The 14,037-nt window shown below is 51.5% G+C and overlaps 1 protein-coding gene across 1 annotated transcript in view; it reads right to left on the reverse strand.

The window, feature by feature from the left end:
- CPAMD8 (C3 and PZP-like, alpha-2-macroglobulin domain containing 8) overlaps positions 1–13,419 on the reverse strand; it is a 94,933-nt gene extending 81,514 nt beyond the window's left edge. Inside the window, exons 1-7 of the mRNA XM_010845674.1 lie at positions 13,221–13,419; positions 11,269–11,291; positions 5,566–5,731; positions 5,435–5,487; positions 3,569–3,586; positions 3,093–3,147; positions 1,515–1,628 (exon numbers count right to left, since the gene is read on the reverse strand). Of these exons, the coding sequence (XP_010843976.1) occupies positions 1,515–1,628; positions 3,093–3,147; positions 3,569–3,586; positions 5,435–5,487; positions 5,566–5,731; positions 11,269–11,291; positions 13,221–13,419 (628 nt within the window). The remainder of the gene's footprint in view (positions 1–1,514; positions 1,629–3,092; positions 3,148–3,568; positions 3,587–5,434; positions 5,488–5,565; positions 5,732–11,268; positions 11,292–13,220) is intronic.
- Between the last annotated feature and the right edge of the window lie 618 nt (positions 13,420–14,037).

A 14,037-nucleotide genomic window follows, 5' to 3' on the forward strand; every position in this document is an offset into this window, starting at 1 on the left:
GTGGCTCCAGAAGGGTGCTGGAGGTGAACACAGCAAACTGAACTCCAGGGCCTCACTGCTGACATGCACAGGCAGCTCTCTGGGGATTCTGTGGGCCACACCTATTTTCCATCTTTGAGGGACCAACACGCTGTTTTTCTCAGGGGACCATATCTCATCACTTTTAGGCCATCTGCATGGAGTGTAGCCAATCGCAGCCCATCCCAGGGGTGCAGAAGTAGCCAGGCTTCTGGACCAGTTATGGGCATTCTAAGGGTGCTTGTGGCTGGGGACAGTCCCTTCCTTGCTGCCCTGGGCACACCCACCCATCTCATCACCTTGCACAGCCCACAGAGACATGGACACCAGGGAGCAGAACAGAGGAAACATGAAGACTCTGGTCCTTAGAGCTTGTTACATGAGCCTGTAAATCCCTTTTCTTTTCCTCACTGAGTCTGTACCAGGCTTCTGTTGCTTGGAACTTATAACCCTTTCCTCTATGGCTTTTCCTTTCAAGACCTTCTTCATGAAAGGAAGAGAAACCCTTGCCCCCATAAGGGAGAATTTTAGCACAGAAGCCACAGTATGGGACTCTGGCCCAGGTAGACTCCCCAGCTCTTGTTCCTTGAGCAGTTTCCTTAATGACTCTCCCAGCCTCAGTTACTCCATCTGTAAAATGGAGATACCTCATAGGTTCAGGATGAGGATGAAAGAAGAGAAGGAAATGACAGACTTTAAAAAAGAAGGCCATTCTGACACATGCTGCAACATGGACGAACCTTGAGGCATTATGCTCCATGAAATAAGTCATTCACAAAAGGACAAATATTATGATTCTACTTATACGAGGTCATATATTTTACCATGATTTATTTTGAAAGGTCATGACAGGGACTTCTCTGGTGGTCCAGTGGTTAAGACTGTGCTTCAAAGGCTGGAGGTGAGGTTTCAATCCCTGGTTGGTGAACAAAGATCCCACATGCCATGTGGCATGGCCAAAAAAAATCATAAGGAGGACATGAGAGGGGCTTTCCTGGTGGCTCAGTGTTAAAGAATCTGCCTGCCAATGCAGGAGACACAGGTTCGATCTCTGATGCGGGAGGATCCCACATGCTGCGGAGCGACTAAGCTCACGTGCTACAACTACTGAGCCTGTGCTCTAGTTCCTGGGAGCCACAACTGCTGAGCCCACGTACTGCAGCTCCTGAAGCCCATGTGCCCTAGAGCCCCTGTTCGGCAACAAGCGGAGCCACCACAATGAGAAGCCCATGCACCGCAACTAGAGAGTAGCCCCTGCTCATCTCAACCAGAGAAGAGCCCGCATGCAGCAACGAAGACCCAGCACAGCCACAGATAAATAAATAATAGATTAAAAAAAGACAAGACAAAGACCCAGCCTTCCACTTCATGCCTGGCCCGACTGAGCCCCTAGTAAATGAGGCTCCTGCCATCTTCTTCCTTATTATCTGTGTCATCACTGGGACTGTGGTTCCCCCAGGTCTAAAATCTTAAGAGCCTAAGATTCTCCAACTTACCATACTTCTGAACTTCAAAGGACCTGTTGAACACGTGGCCTTGCATTTCGACAAAAACAAACCATTCTCCGAGTATCGGCTGGTCAGACAAGGGGAAGGTCATGTTGGTGACGCCTGTGTGAAGAGAGACTCCCCCTCATCCTGGGGCAATTGTGTGGGCAGAGAGCCCAGCATCTGGTGGTGAGGTGCCCTGGGGACCTGGCCTCTCTCCCTCCCTGCACGGCCCCTCAAGGAAGCTCAAGGCCACCCCGAGGCTGGCAAGGGTTTGTGCAGAGCCAGCACCTCCTCCATAGACTAAGTTGGGGAAGCAGGGAGAGGGCACACTTAGGGTTCCTGGGGGAGCCCTGAGGCCAAAGCCAAGTGCAGCTGCTGCTGCTGCTAAGTCGCTTCAGTCGTGTCCAACTCTGTGCGACCCCACAGACGGCAGCCTACCAGGCTCCCCCATCCCTGGGATTCTCCAGGCAAGAACACTGGAGTGGGTTGCCATTTCCTTCTCCAGTGCATGAAAGTGAAAAGTGAAAGTGAAGTTGCTCAGTCATGTCTGACTCCTAGCGATCCCATGGACTGCAGCCTACCAGGCTCCTCTGTCCATGGGATTTTCCAGGCAAGAGTACTGGAGTGGGGTGCCATTGCCTTCTCCAAGAAGCCAAGTGCAGGCCATGAGCCAAATGAACCAGGGAAACAGGCCACCCAGCTGCTCCACTCTGCTCCACCTGAGTCATTCCCTCCGGGACAGAGAGTCGCACAAGCCCTGTCCCTACTCAGCAGCCCTCCCCAGGCATCTCAGAATCAAGAAGAGGGACATGGAGAGGGGTCAAGGCCAGGCCAGGGGACCTGGAGGTGTGTGTGATGCTGCACCAACCACCAGGACCCCATGTTGGCTGGAGGCCCGTTCTCTGCGTTTGACTCACAGAGGACTCAGGGCTCTGCCGTGCTTATGCATCTCCCAGGTCGAGGTGCAAAACTGTTCACAGTCTCCCCAAATCCCTGCTACAGCTCTCCTCTCATGGGACTCCACTTCCGTTAGGGCCAAAGCACAAAAGGAGATGTCAGTTACACGGCCCTCGTGGTCACAGGCATGCGTGCCTACTGAGTTGCTCAGTCGTGTCTGACTCTTTTACGACCCCATGAACTGTAGCCCGCCAGGCTCCTCTGACCATGGGATTTCCCCGCAAGAATACTGGAGTGGGTTGCCATTTCCTTCTCCAGGAGATCACTGTCATAGAGAAAAAAAAAAAAAAAAAAACCAGTTCCTCAGCCAAAGCAAAGCCTTCTGACTCCTAGCTGGAAAAGAAACGTCTTGTGTTGGGTGGAGGGTGAAGATGAGGAAGATCTGTAGTGGGAAGAAGTTAGGGATGCTAACAAACAAGGCCCTGATATTCCAGAAAGGTCTCAATTTATGGGAGGAGCCTCAGTTGGGATCCCAGAGACAGAAAGGTGGGCAGAGGGTCCCATGCGCCAGGAAAGGAGTGGCAGGTGTCGAGGCAGAGCACATCCTATTTTCCTGGAAGCTTTATCACATCTGCCACCCAAAGGTGCAGCCCCCAAACCACAGAAGGAATGAGAAGAGAGACTCACCACAGCACAGGGGCTCCAAGTGTCTCCATTCCATCATCCGCGAGCCTCGGGGGTCCTGCAAGATGACACACACGATAAGCTCAGGACAGCCCTAGTGTGCCTGGCACGCACGAGGACCTTCCAAGCCCCCTCTCTAGGACAGGACACGTGTCAAGACAGGCCCCAAGATTAGCTATTTGTGATGAGCAAACGGAAGCTCGGGGCATAGAAGGGACATGTCTGAAGACAAGAGGCCAGAAGAGGTCATCCTGACTCCCCATTTAGGGAGGTGCTTGAAAATCGACAAAGAGATGGGCAGACATGTACTCAGCTTATCCCAGGTTGAGTCAGGGACAGGGCTGGACCTGGTCTCAGCGTGTGGGGCACTGGGGCAGGCAGGGATCAACCCAGAGGGGGAGTAGTGCACAAAGACAGACCAGATCTTGCAGAGAGCAGGCTGTCCCCAAGCCAGAGCTGCAGAGGGGCAGGACACTCACCAGGATGTAAGCTTCCAGCTGCAAATGAGACAGACAGAGGCCGTAAGCAAACGCTCCTGAAAGACCGAAGCCCTCTGTACACGCGGAGTGTTCATCCCTTGGGACAGGCTCAGGTGCTGTAATGGGTTGAATGGTGCCCCCTTCTCCCCTAATTCATATGTGATGTCCTCAGCCTCAATTCTCAGAACGTGTCTATATTTGGAGATGGTGGTGATTTCAAGGTCCCTAGCACAGGTCCTGGGCTCTCCTGGTGGCTCAGTGGTAAAGAATCCGCATGCCAGTGCAGGAGATGTAGGTTCAACCCCTGGATGGGGAAGGAAATAGCAACCCACTCCAGGATTCTTGCCTGGAAAATCCCACAGACAGAAGAGCCTGTCAGGCTACAGTCCATGGGGTTACAAAGGGTAGGACACAACTGAGTGACTAAACAATGACAAAGCATCGGTCCCAGTCCAATAGGACTTGTGTCATAAGAAAGGAAAATTTGGAAACAGATGGGAGTGAAGGGAAGACAAAATAAAGATGAAGAGAGATGTGCAGTTACCAGCCTAGGAGGGAGGCCTGGAACAGATTCTTCACTCATGGTCCTTGCTGTTGTTGTTCAGGCACTCAGTCGTGTCTCTCTGCGGCCCCACGAACTGCAGCATGCCAGGCTTCCCTGTCTTTCACTATCTCCCAGAGTTTGCTCAAATTCATGTCCACTGAGTCAATGATGCTATCTAACCATCTCATCCTCTGCTGCCCTCTTCTCTTGCCTTCAATCTTTCCCAGCATCAGGGTCTTTTGCAATGAGCTGGCTCTTCATGTCAGGAGACCAAAGTATTGGAGCTTTAGCTTCCGCATCAGTCCTTCCAATATTCAGGGTTGATTTCCTTTAGGATTGACTGGTTTGATCTCCATGCAGTCCAAGGAACTCTCAAGAGTCTTCTCCAGCACCACAATTGGAAAACGTCAGTTCTTCTGCGCTCAGCCTTCTTTATGTCCAGTTCTTATATCACATGGTACTTGGAAGGAATCAATTCTACTCACACCCTGATCTTAGACTTCTAGGCTCCAGAACTGGGAAAGAATGCATTTCTGCCCTGTAAGTCGCCCAGCAAGCTCACGCAGTTGCCAACGGCAATGAGGGTGGCTGAGCCCCATTTAGTGGTCTCTGTGATCTTTGCTCCCGATCACAGCCCTGCCCACCCTCGCACCCCAAGAAGGACAACCCCTCCAAGCAGCCCTCGCAGGTGGCAACTGGGTTGTTTCTAGGGATGCCAGGTTCCTTTCAGGCCTGGGATGCACGCTTTTCTCTCTGAACCTCCAGCACCAGCCTGGAGCCTGGCTTCCAGCTGGTGCCCATCAGTGCCAAACTGAACACTCCACACCAGCTCCAGGGAAGGACAATTGCTTGCACACCTGTGCCTCCTGAACCCAACGTCACGCTCTGCCGGGTCCCATGCGTGGCTGACCCTGTGCACGTGGATACAGCCCCACCAGCTTGGGGTTGTCCATATTGCATCCAGGGGCACCAAGAAACTTTGTACTTTGAATTCAACGTCCTGTGATTTATCCTTCTTGGACTTCACCCATTTTAGGCCCTCAACCAACCTCCAGAAGAACACAGGCAGCTGCCCGTATGGAGGGCCACTGGCCACCGTGGGGACCTCTGGAAGAAGCACTTCCACTAATGCCCTGGCCTCTCTCTGTCACACAGACCTCCCTCCTGGCTCCCCCAGCAGATGTGGAGCCCCGGGAAGAAACCAAGAATGCAGGTAGAAATTGGAAGAGGCAGGAGGAAAGGCAAGTTGTGGATGATGGCCCTGGCCAGGCCGGACCCCGGTGGGTGAGTCCCAGGCACACGGTTTTAGAAGCCAATCTCACCTTTTCACTGGTGGGCCTCAGGTCTGGGGTGACGGTGAAGATGCTGATGAGCACTGGAAGAAAGGAGAGAGGGGTGTGGCAGCTCCCATCCATGGCCATCCCTCCCCCCGCAGCCCGCGCTGGCCGCCCACCTCGGTGCTTGGGTCTGTACACCGGCTTGTCAGTCTGAATGAATACGGAGGCTCCCCGGCTGTCCACGGTCACTGAAGTTTGGTTGTGGAAGAGGGGACCCTCCTCCACCCGCCAGTCACGGCCCCACACCTTCAGGAGAGCCTGGCCCCGGAGGCCCGTGGGCACCTGCAGGCAGAGCATGGAGCTTTGGGCAGGGAGTGTCGCCCTGGAAGGGATCCAGGTATTGAGAAAGCAGCATGGAGGTCTAAGTCAGGGGAGCACACCCGGGGTGACTGTTCCCCCCAGGAAACACTTGGCAGTTTCTGGAGACATTTTTAGGTGTCATAGTTGCAGGGAACGGGTGCTACTGGAGTCTTGGGGGTGAAGGTCAGGGATGCTGTTCAAGACCCTGAGATGCAGAGGACGGCCCCACAGCAAGGAATGATCGGACCCCAAATGTCAGCAGTACCAAGACTGAGAAATCAAATGAGAAATGCTGGTCTACCTTGACATGACAGACCTTCTCTCCTTGCACTGCAAGCTTGCAAAAATATCCTTAGCCCTGTAGAATTAGCCTTGGAGTTACTGTAAGGGCTAATGTAGAACATCTTACCCAAATACGGTCCTCGCTGGTGAGTTGGGAAGAGGTGGCGATGGAGACCCCAGCCCCTTCATATACACGAATACTGACTCTTTGCAACCCCATGGACTATAACCTGCCAGACTTCTGGAAATGGGTTGCCATTTCCTTCTCCAGGGGATCTTCCCGACCTAGGGATTGAACCCATGTCACCTGCATTGGCAGGCAGATTCTTTACCGCTGAGCCACCTGGGAAGCTTCATATATATAAACACGTGGTACACGCACATATTTTTTATATGTCATATATATAAATAATATGTGCCTCTGCTTTGTCTCACTGTAAGCACTGCACACACATTTATCCAATCCCATTTATATGAAATGTCCAGGACAGGCTAATCCATAGAGACAGAAAGCAGATCAGTGGGTACCAGGAGCTGGAGGGAGCTGGGAAGTGGTGACACCTAATAGGGATGGGGTTTCCTTTTAGGGTGACAAAATAGTTCCCTACTCTGGAACTAGATAGGGGTGGGGATGGCACAACAGTGTGATGTGCTAAATGCCACTGAACTGTCCACTTTAAGATGGTTAAAGTAGAGGGGGATTCCTTGATGGTCCAGTGGTTAGAACTTGGTGCTGTCACTGCCAAAGGCCCGGGTTCAATCTCTGGTCAAGAAACTAAGATCCCACAAGTCTCACAGCATGGCCAAAAAAAAAACCCAAAAAAACCTTTTTTAAAATAATAAACAGTTAAAGTGGTTTAAAAAATTCTTTTTTGCCCCCTGGACAGATAAAACAACAACGATAACAAAGCTCCACTGCAGTCTTAAGGATTTGCCCAGGAGTTCACATTTTTCTTGGGCAAAATTTCCAGTGTTCTAGGGATGGAAGCCACCCTTTATACGGCCTTTTTTTTTTTAAGTAATGAGCGGAACAGCCATGCATGTGACTCGTAACCTATAGAAGCCCCTTTTGTGGTTAAAACGAACGGAAGTCATGGCTCCCCGGGTGTGGCCAAGCACCGTGTATGCGATGCTATGAATCCCTGGGCGCCCGCCAGGTGGGCAGCCAGCGGCCAGCAGTCCTCACTGTGAGCCACACGAACCACCAGTCCCTGAGACCATCCGAACACGGGTGTTCCTCTTGCGGTTGTCAGCAGCCCCCTGTGTAGTCCCTCAAAGGGTGAAAAGGCCCTTGTCACCATCACTGGGAACCCCCTAAGTGGACTGCTGAATTATCGGACCATCCTCATGCCAGTGTGCCCACCTGATGGATGAGGGCGGGTTGTGGCAGGGCCTTCTGTGTTCCTCCAGCGCCTTTCTCAGGCTGCCCCTCTTGTCTTCTGTGAACATCATCTGAGAGACCCTCCCTGCCTGCCCACCTGCCACCCTCAGGAGGGCGCACCTTAGGACTGTGGGGTCCCTCCTAACTGCAGTTGATCTTCAGGACCAACCTGAGGATAATCCTCTTGCTCTGACCCCAAAATCCTTACCTGCTTCTGTTTCTGGAAACCTCTCAGCATCGGCCAAAGACCTTCATGCAACGAGGGAAAATTCTCAGGCCACCCAGGGGAGTGGGCATGGACAGGTAGGAGGGAGCTGGTGGGGGACGTCGGGGGGCTGTGTGCCATCAGGTGGTTTGGAGGTGCAGGGACCAAGAAGCTGCCCCTGAGAACAGACAGGATCAAATGTGACCCTTGGGGACATGCAGTGAACCTGCCCCAGGTCTCGAAAGCCACAGAGCCACCGTTTCCAATTAAAATCTCAGCTTTAAGCGGCAGGCTTCCCTGGTGGCTCAGACAATAAAGAATCTGTCTGCAATGCAGGAGACCCAGGTTCAGTCTCTGGGTCAGGAAGATCCCCTGGAGAAGGGAATGGCAACCCACTCCAGTATTCTTGCCTGGAGAATTCCATGGACAGAGGAGGCTGGTTGGTTATAGTCCATGGGGTCACAGAGTCAGACACAACTGAGCGACTAACACTTTCACTACCTGCCAACCACCAGAGGTCTTTCTAGAATGTTCTAAACTGAGTTGATCCCCTTCCCCACCCCTGACCTCCATCATTCACATTCACTCCTTCAGCATCAGTGACAGCCAAGGACTTGGGGCTGAGATCCAAGCAGGGGAGATGGCCAGACAAAGCTGGTGCTGCGCCTCCAGCTGAGGGTGAAGGTGGGGGGCCTGGGGTCTGGCTAAAGCACGAGGCTCCCTGAGACTGGCTACCTGCAGCCTGAGGAGGGCTGTGTGGAGGAGACAGTTCTACCGCAGGCCTGTCCACTACCCAGATTAACGCCCAGCACCCCACCCCTCCAGGCCAGGGAGGCCGCTGGGGCCCTGGGTGTGGGTCCCAGGCTCCTGGACTCCGTGGGCATGCAAAACTCATCCTGGGAGAGAAGCCACCAGACTCACTGGACCCTCTGAGTTTCCAGCACATCGTAGTGCAGATGGGTGATCACGACTATAACACGATACACAACAGGCACCATGGATGCTGGTGACAGGCACCAGGGTTCCTCTCTGAAATGGAAACCACCCAATGCAGAGGAATTCGGGTCATGGCCGATTCTACAGGCTGGGGATCTAACTCCCACTGTTTATTGGGGCTCCTAGCTGGCTCTACTCCAGGCCACTGGCTGCTTTACTTTGCTTCCTTCCTGTCCCGGGACCTTTGCACTGGCTGTTCCCTCCATCTAGAATGCCCTCCCCTGCATGTCGCTTCCTGCCAGTTTCAGCTCAGAGGGGCCCTCCTGCCATACAAAATGTGATTCTAGATTCTACCCCGACTCCTCAGCATCTTCTTTCCCTGAAATGTTTTAAAATAAAATAGGATGCTTGCTAGTCTCTGAAGTGATCACACTTATGTAATTGGGGGCTTACTGTCTGACCTACCCCTTTACCCACCACCAATGAGGCTGGAGGCTGACAGCAAGGAATGTGTCCCACTTCGTGCTTGGGATTTAATGGGTCTTGGTTACACAGATGCATGGGTAAGTCTGAAAAACTGGAATAAAACATCATGAGGTTTTAGGCATGTTTGCCTGAAAATCCCATTAAAGACCTCTTATCGTCATCCTCACTGCATAGGTGAGAAGATGAGACACAGACTGGGCAGGGCCTGCCCTTGGTAGCCAGTGATAACACAAATGTGTCCCTGGAAGCACTCAGGTCCCCAAGGCAGGCAGGGCTGGGGAGTGGGTGGGGGAGTGGGTGGAGGGGGCGGATCCAACACCCACAAGAGTAGCTTCTCTCGTGTCTGATGCCCAGACGGTGTTTCCACAGAGCAGACTTTCTCAACCTCAGAACTACTGATGTTTAGGACTGAGTCATCCTCTGTAGGGGTGGGAATGGGAGCATCCTGTCTCTCTAAGGTGTTGAGCAGCATCTCTGGCCTCCATCCAGGATCTAGCCTGTGAAGAGTGCCTTCTTAAGTGCCGTTGGGCAGTCAGGGACAGCACATAATCTTAACCCGTCAGGAGAGCCTTGCTTGCTTTCTTTTTTTCTGATGAGTAGTATGCTTTACTAAGGGGCTTCCCAGGTGGCGCTAGTGGCAAAGAATCGGCCTGCAAATGCAGCAGTTGTGACAGACTTGGGTTCAGTCCCTGGGTTGGGAAGATCCCCTGGAGGAGGGCATGACAACCCACTCCAGTATTCTTGCCTGGAGACTCATCATGGACGGAGGAGCCTGGTGGGATACGGTCCATAGCATCACAAAGAGTTGGACACAACTGAAGCAACTTAGCAGGCGCACATGCTTTATTAAAAGTACTTCTCTAAATAAAATATACAAGGCTTCCTTTTTTTCCTAAGTAGTCCATCTATCAGTGGATATGACAGCCCCACTTGCTGATTCAAAAGAAGCAGATCTGCTCACAGGAAGCCAGCAAGGGCGGCTCTAGCCTATTTATCCTGAGTTTTCCAAATGCTGACATCTGGCTGGTTCATTCTCAGTGGAGGGGCCGTCCTGTGCATTTTAGAATGTGGAGCAGCATCCCTGGTCTCTACCCATTAGAAGCCAGTAGCAACCCCATTCCTGCTCCCCAAGTTGTGAAAACCAAAATTGTCTTGCGATATCACAAGCATCACCCCCGCCACCTGGAGGGAACTCTTTCTCTAAAGAATTCTATTCTGACATTGACAAAACGGCAGGAAGACCACTGCCCCATGGCAATGAGACACTAATGACACATCCCATACCTTGGAAGAGGAATCGCCTAGGACTTAGTTATAATAACTGGGGAAGGGCACAGGGGAGGGGACATTATAATTTAGAACAAGTCTCTATTTAGCCCATCCTTTCAGGGACTCCTTGGAGCATCTGGTAAGCGTTAAGGATGAGCTAACCCAGAAAATGCCGACAATTTCAAGGCTTACGATCGCCTTGAAATCCAAGGACTCGAGTTAAAAAGTCCATGTCAGAGAATGACCTACATGCAGTTTGATATGTCAAATAATTTTAAAATAATAACATTCAGTGTCAACAAGGCTGCAGGAAATCTGATCTCTAATGCATAGCCGGTGATGCCATGCACAGGCACTGCTGAGTCTTCTAAGACAAAACAGGACCCAGAAAGAGCCTTGGATCCTGATCTGATAGTTCTTCTTTCAGGGTGTTCAGCCTAAGGCAGGCATCCAGAAGGTTAATATAGCTTCATGCACAAATATGCTCTCAACTTTTGGATTACATTATCAAAATCCTGAAAACAAGAAAAAAATCTAAGCATGTGTATGTGAGGGCGGGGGGTGTTAGTAAATTAGTATATAAAAGAGATGCAGTGGGATGCTATTTACAATAGGAGGGAAATTATAATTATAGAGATGTGGAAACATGGAAGTATGTTTATGCAACATGTTGAGAGAAAATACCAGGAAAGACCACAATAGACCCTTTAATCGCAACTATGAAAGAAAATGTCTTTATGTGGACAAAGATTTATGGGAAACATAAAAAAGTGAAAAGTAGGAGGCATGAGATTATGGGTGGGTTTTCTCCTTTTCTAATCTTTCTTTCCCTTTGTTATTTATTTTTAACATCACCATTAATGATTTTTCTCGCAACACATGCAACTTCTCTTGTTCCATTCCAATTCAATTCTTTATTCCCAAAGTAGGGCTTCTGATTTTAAAAATTCACAGGCTTACCTTGAGTTTGATGGTTCCTTTATCTAAAATATGAAAATAAAATGAAAACAGTTACATCAGGAGCTGTGTTTTTCTGCCTCCTTGAGACGCAGCCTTACAAACAAGGGTTTTCTCAACCCAGAGGGATTTTCTGTGGACAAACACACACCCTGGGTCATGCTGGTCTGGCCTGGGCTGGGTTGGGATTGGCAGAAATGAGAGGTTTCCTCCAAGCTGGCGACTACTGAAGACCAGAGGAGATGGACAAAGCCGAGCTATTCAGGGGGAGGTTGGCCAGCCTGCATACTTTATTCACTTCACCCCAGCCCTTGCCCAAGGTAAACTGTGAAGGGAGCAAAGAGAAAACTCCATGGGAGAGGACCAAGGAGAAGGGTGGAGAGAGAGGAGTCTGAGGTCCCCAGTGGACCTTACTCCAATGCATCTAACTAGTCTCCCATCAACTTCTCTCTTCTACCCAAATGACTCATTTGTTGTCTGACACTTGTCTGGGCTCTTTGGCCTCCAGGACTAGCCGGAATCTACTGGTTTTGCCTTCCAGTGTCCATTCTCTGCTTTCTTGGAGGAGCCAACTGCCCAGCTCCTAGTGGGGCACTGCTCATCTCTCCTGAAGCTCTATGCAAATCTACACAAGATTTCCTCTTAGTCATAGCGATTTGTTTAGGGTTGAGCATATGGCCTAAAATGGGCCAATCAGCATGGTCCACTTGGTCACAGGGATTGGGTCTGAGTTGAGCACATGACCCAAAATGGGCCAATCAGCATAGACCTTCCCTCTGGTCACAGGGATTGGTTCAGGATTGAGCACATGACCCAACCTGGGCCAATTAGAGGGGATCCCGGAACTTTCCCAGAGATTCTGGAACTGCTAGTCCCCGGAGCTTTGGGGAGACACAGGTACATCCACAAGTGGAGCTGGGAGGCTGGACCACTGATGCCAGAGGACTTTTCCAGTTACGAAGAGCCCATAAACTCTCTGTGCTGATAAAGTGTTAGTCACTCAGTTCTGTCCAACTCTTTGCAATCCCAAAGACTGTAGCCCACCAGACTCCTCTGGTTGCTACCACGGTAAAGAATCTGTCTGCAATGCAGGAGACCCAGGTTGGATCCCTGGGTCAGGAAGATCCCCTGGAAAAGGGAATGGCAACCCACTCCAGTATTCTTGACTGGAGACTTCCATACACAGAAGAGCCCGGTGGGCTACAGTCCGTGGGGTTGCAAAAAGCCAGACACAACTGAGCGACTAACACTCTGTTGCTGAAGCCAGCCTGATTTGGGTTTCAGGATTGGCCCCTGAAGTCAGGACAGCCTGCACTTCTTCCCCGCTCCCCTGGGGGACAGGAGCTGCCTTATTGGCCTTGGAGACCTGACATCCTCTCTCGGTATCTCCTGTGGCCGCACCTCATTCTGTATGACGAATGAGTTACCTGCTCAGCTAGACTTCAGGCCCTGAGGCTGGAACCTGCTCTCCACACCTCTGTCCAGGAGGCCAGCACCGCTGTTATCTGCAGTTTATGGAGGAAAGTGGAGGAGCAACTGACTAAGGGGCCTAAACTCAACTCAGTGGCAGGCTGGCTGTGAGCCCAGGTCTGAATCCAACACCTCAGGGGTGCTAGAAGCTCAAAAAAAGGTCTGAAAAGGTCACAGGTTCCCTCTGGGCCCCCACTCCACCTCCAGCCAAAGCTGACTTGAAAGGGTGCCCAACTCTACCCAGATGGGCACCCACTGAACCTGAGCTGCTGAGGAACAAGCACCCTGATTTTCCAGACTGGACAGGGGACTGCCCCTCCTGAGCCTTACTCTCTCTCCATCTGTAAAGTGGGGAGAAGAAAACCTGCCCTCCTTCCCCTGACAGTGTCCCAGGGGCAGAGTGGGAAGAAGCCAACACCGCCTGATCCCTTAAGACCACTCTGCAGAGGGAGAAGAAGGCCTGGTCAGGCACCCCAGGGACCTACCCTGGATGGCTCCCTGGCTCTGCGCCACCGCCTTGCCCAGGGCCACCAGCTGAGCCTGGACCATGACTTCCCTGGGGGAGTTAAAGATGGTCACACTGATGGCTTCCTCCACTCCGGAGCGGAAGACGGAGGGTGCAGCGATCAAATAGCCCCTGCAGAAGAGGAGAACGTCAGTGAAGGCCAAAGGCTTCTGACCCATTCCTAGCCTCAGGGTCACCTGGCTGAATTAGGGTGCAACCTGGGTGGACTCCCGCCTAAGCCTGACCACACCCTGATGGCACCGTCACTTTATGGGTCTGTGTCCCCTACCAACCTGTGAACTCCTTAAGGCTTGTTCACCTCTGAAGTCTCCCCTAGTAGGTAAGAATCCAGTTTCTCTGGATCTACCTAGCACCATACTCCCTCTTTGATCTCGATATCTTAGCCTCTGGACTGTTTTTCTCAGCTTCTTCTGCCACAGGACCTTTATGCATGCCGCACCCACAAACTAAAATACTCTCGCCCGGAGGCTCAGTAACTGGCAGGATCCCACAGGGTCATGAGACCCTTCCCCCATGAGAAGTGGTAACATCTCCCATTTACAGAGTCAGAAATTAAGCCCCAGAGAAGCCAAATCACGTGCCTGAGTCAGTGAGAGATTAGGATACAAAACCAGGCAGCTCTAGAACGCAGTGGAAAGAAGCAAGGAGCCACTTGCAACACAAAATTAGTATTGAACTAGTATAAGAATAAGACCCTGAACACAAACTAAATGGCATGAAACATGAAAAGCACTGTGAACAGTGAAATCAAAACAGTTCTCCCTTTCTGAAAAGTC

This window comes from Bison bison, unplaced genomic scaffold (genome assembly GCF_000754665.1).
Source record: "Bison bison bison isolate TAMUID 2011002044 unplaced genomic scaffold, Bison_UMD1.0 scf7180017864221, whole genome shotgun sequence".
In the NCBI taxonomy this organism is placed as follows: domain Eukaryota; kingdom Metazoa; phylum Chordata; class Mammalia; order Artiodactyla; family Bovidae; genus Bison; species Bison bison.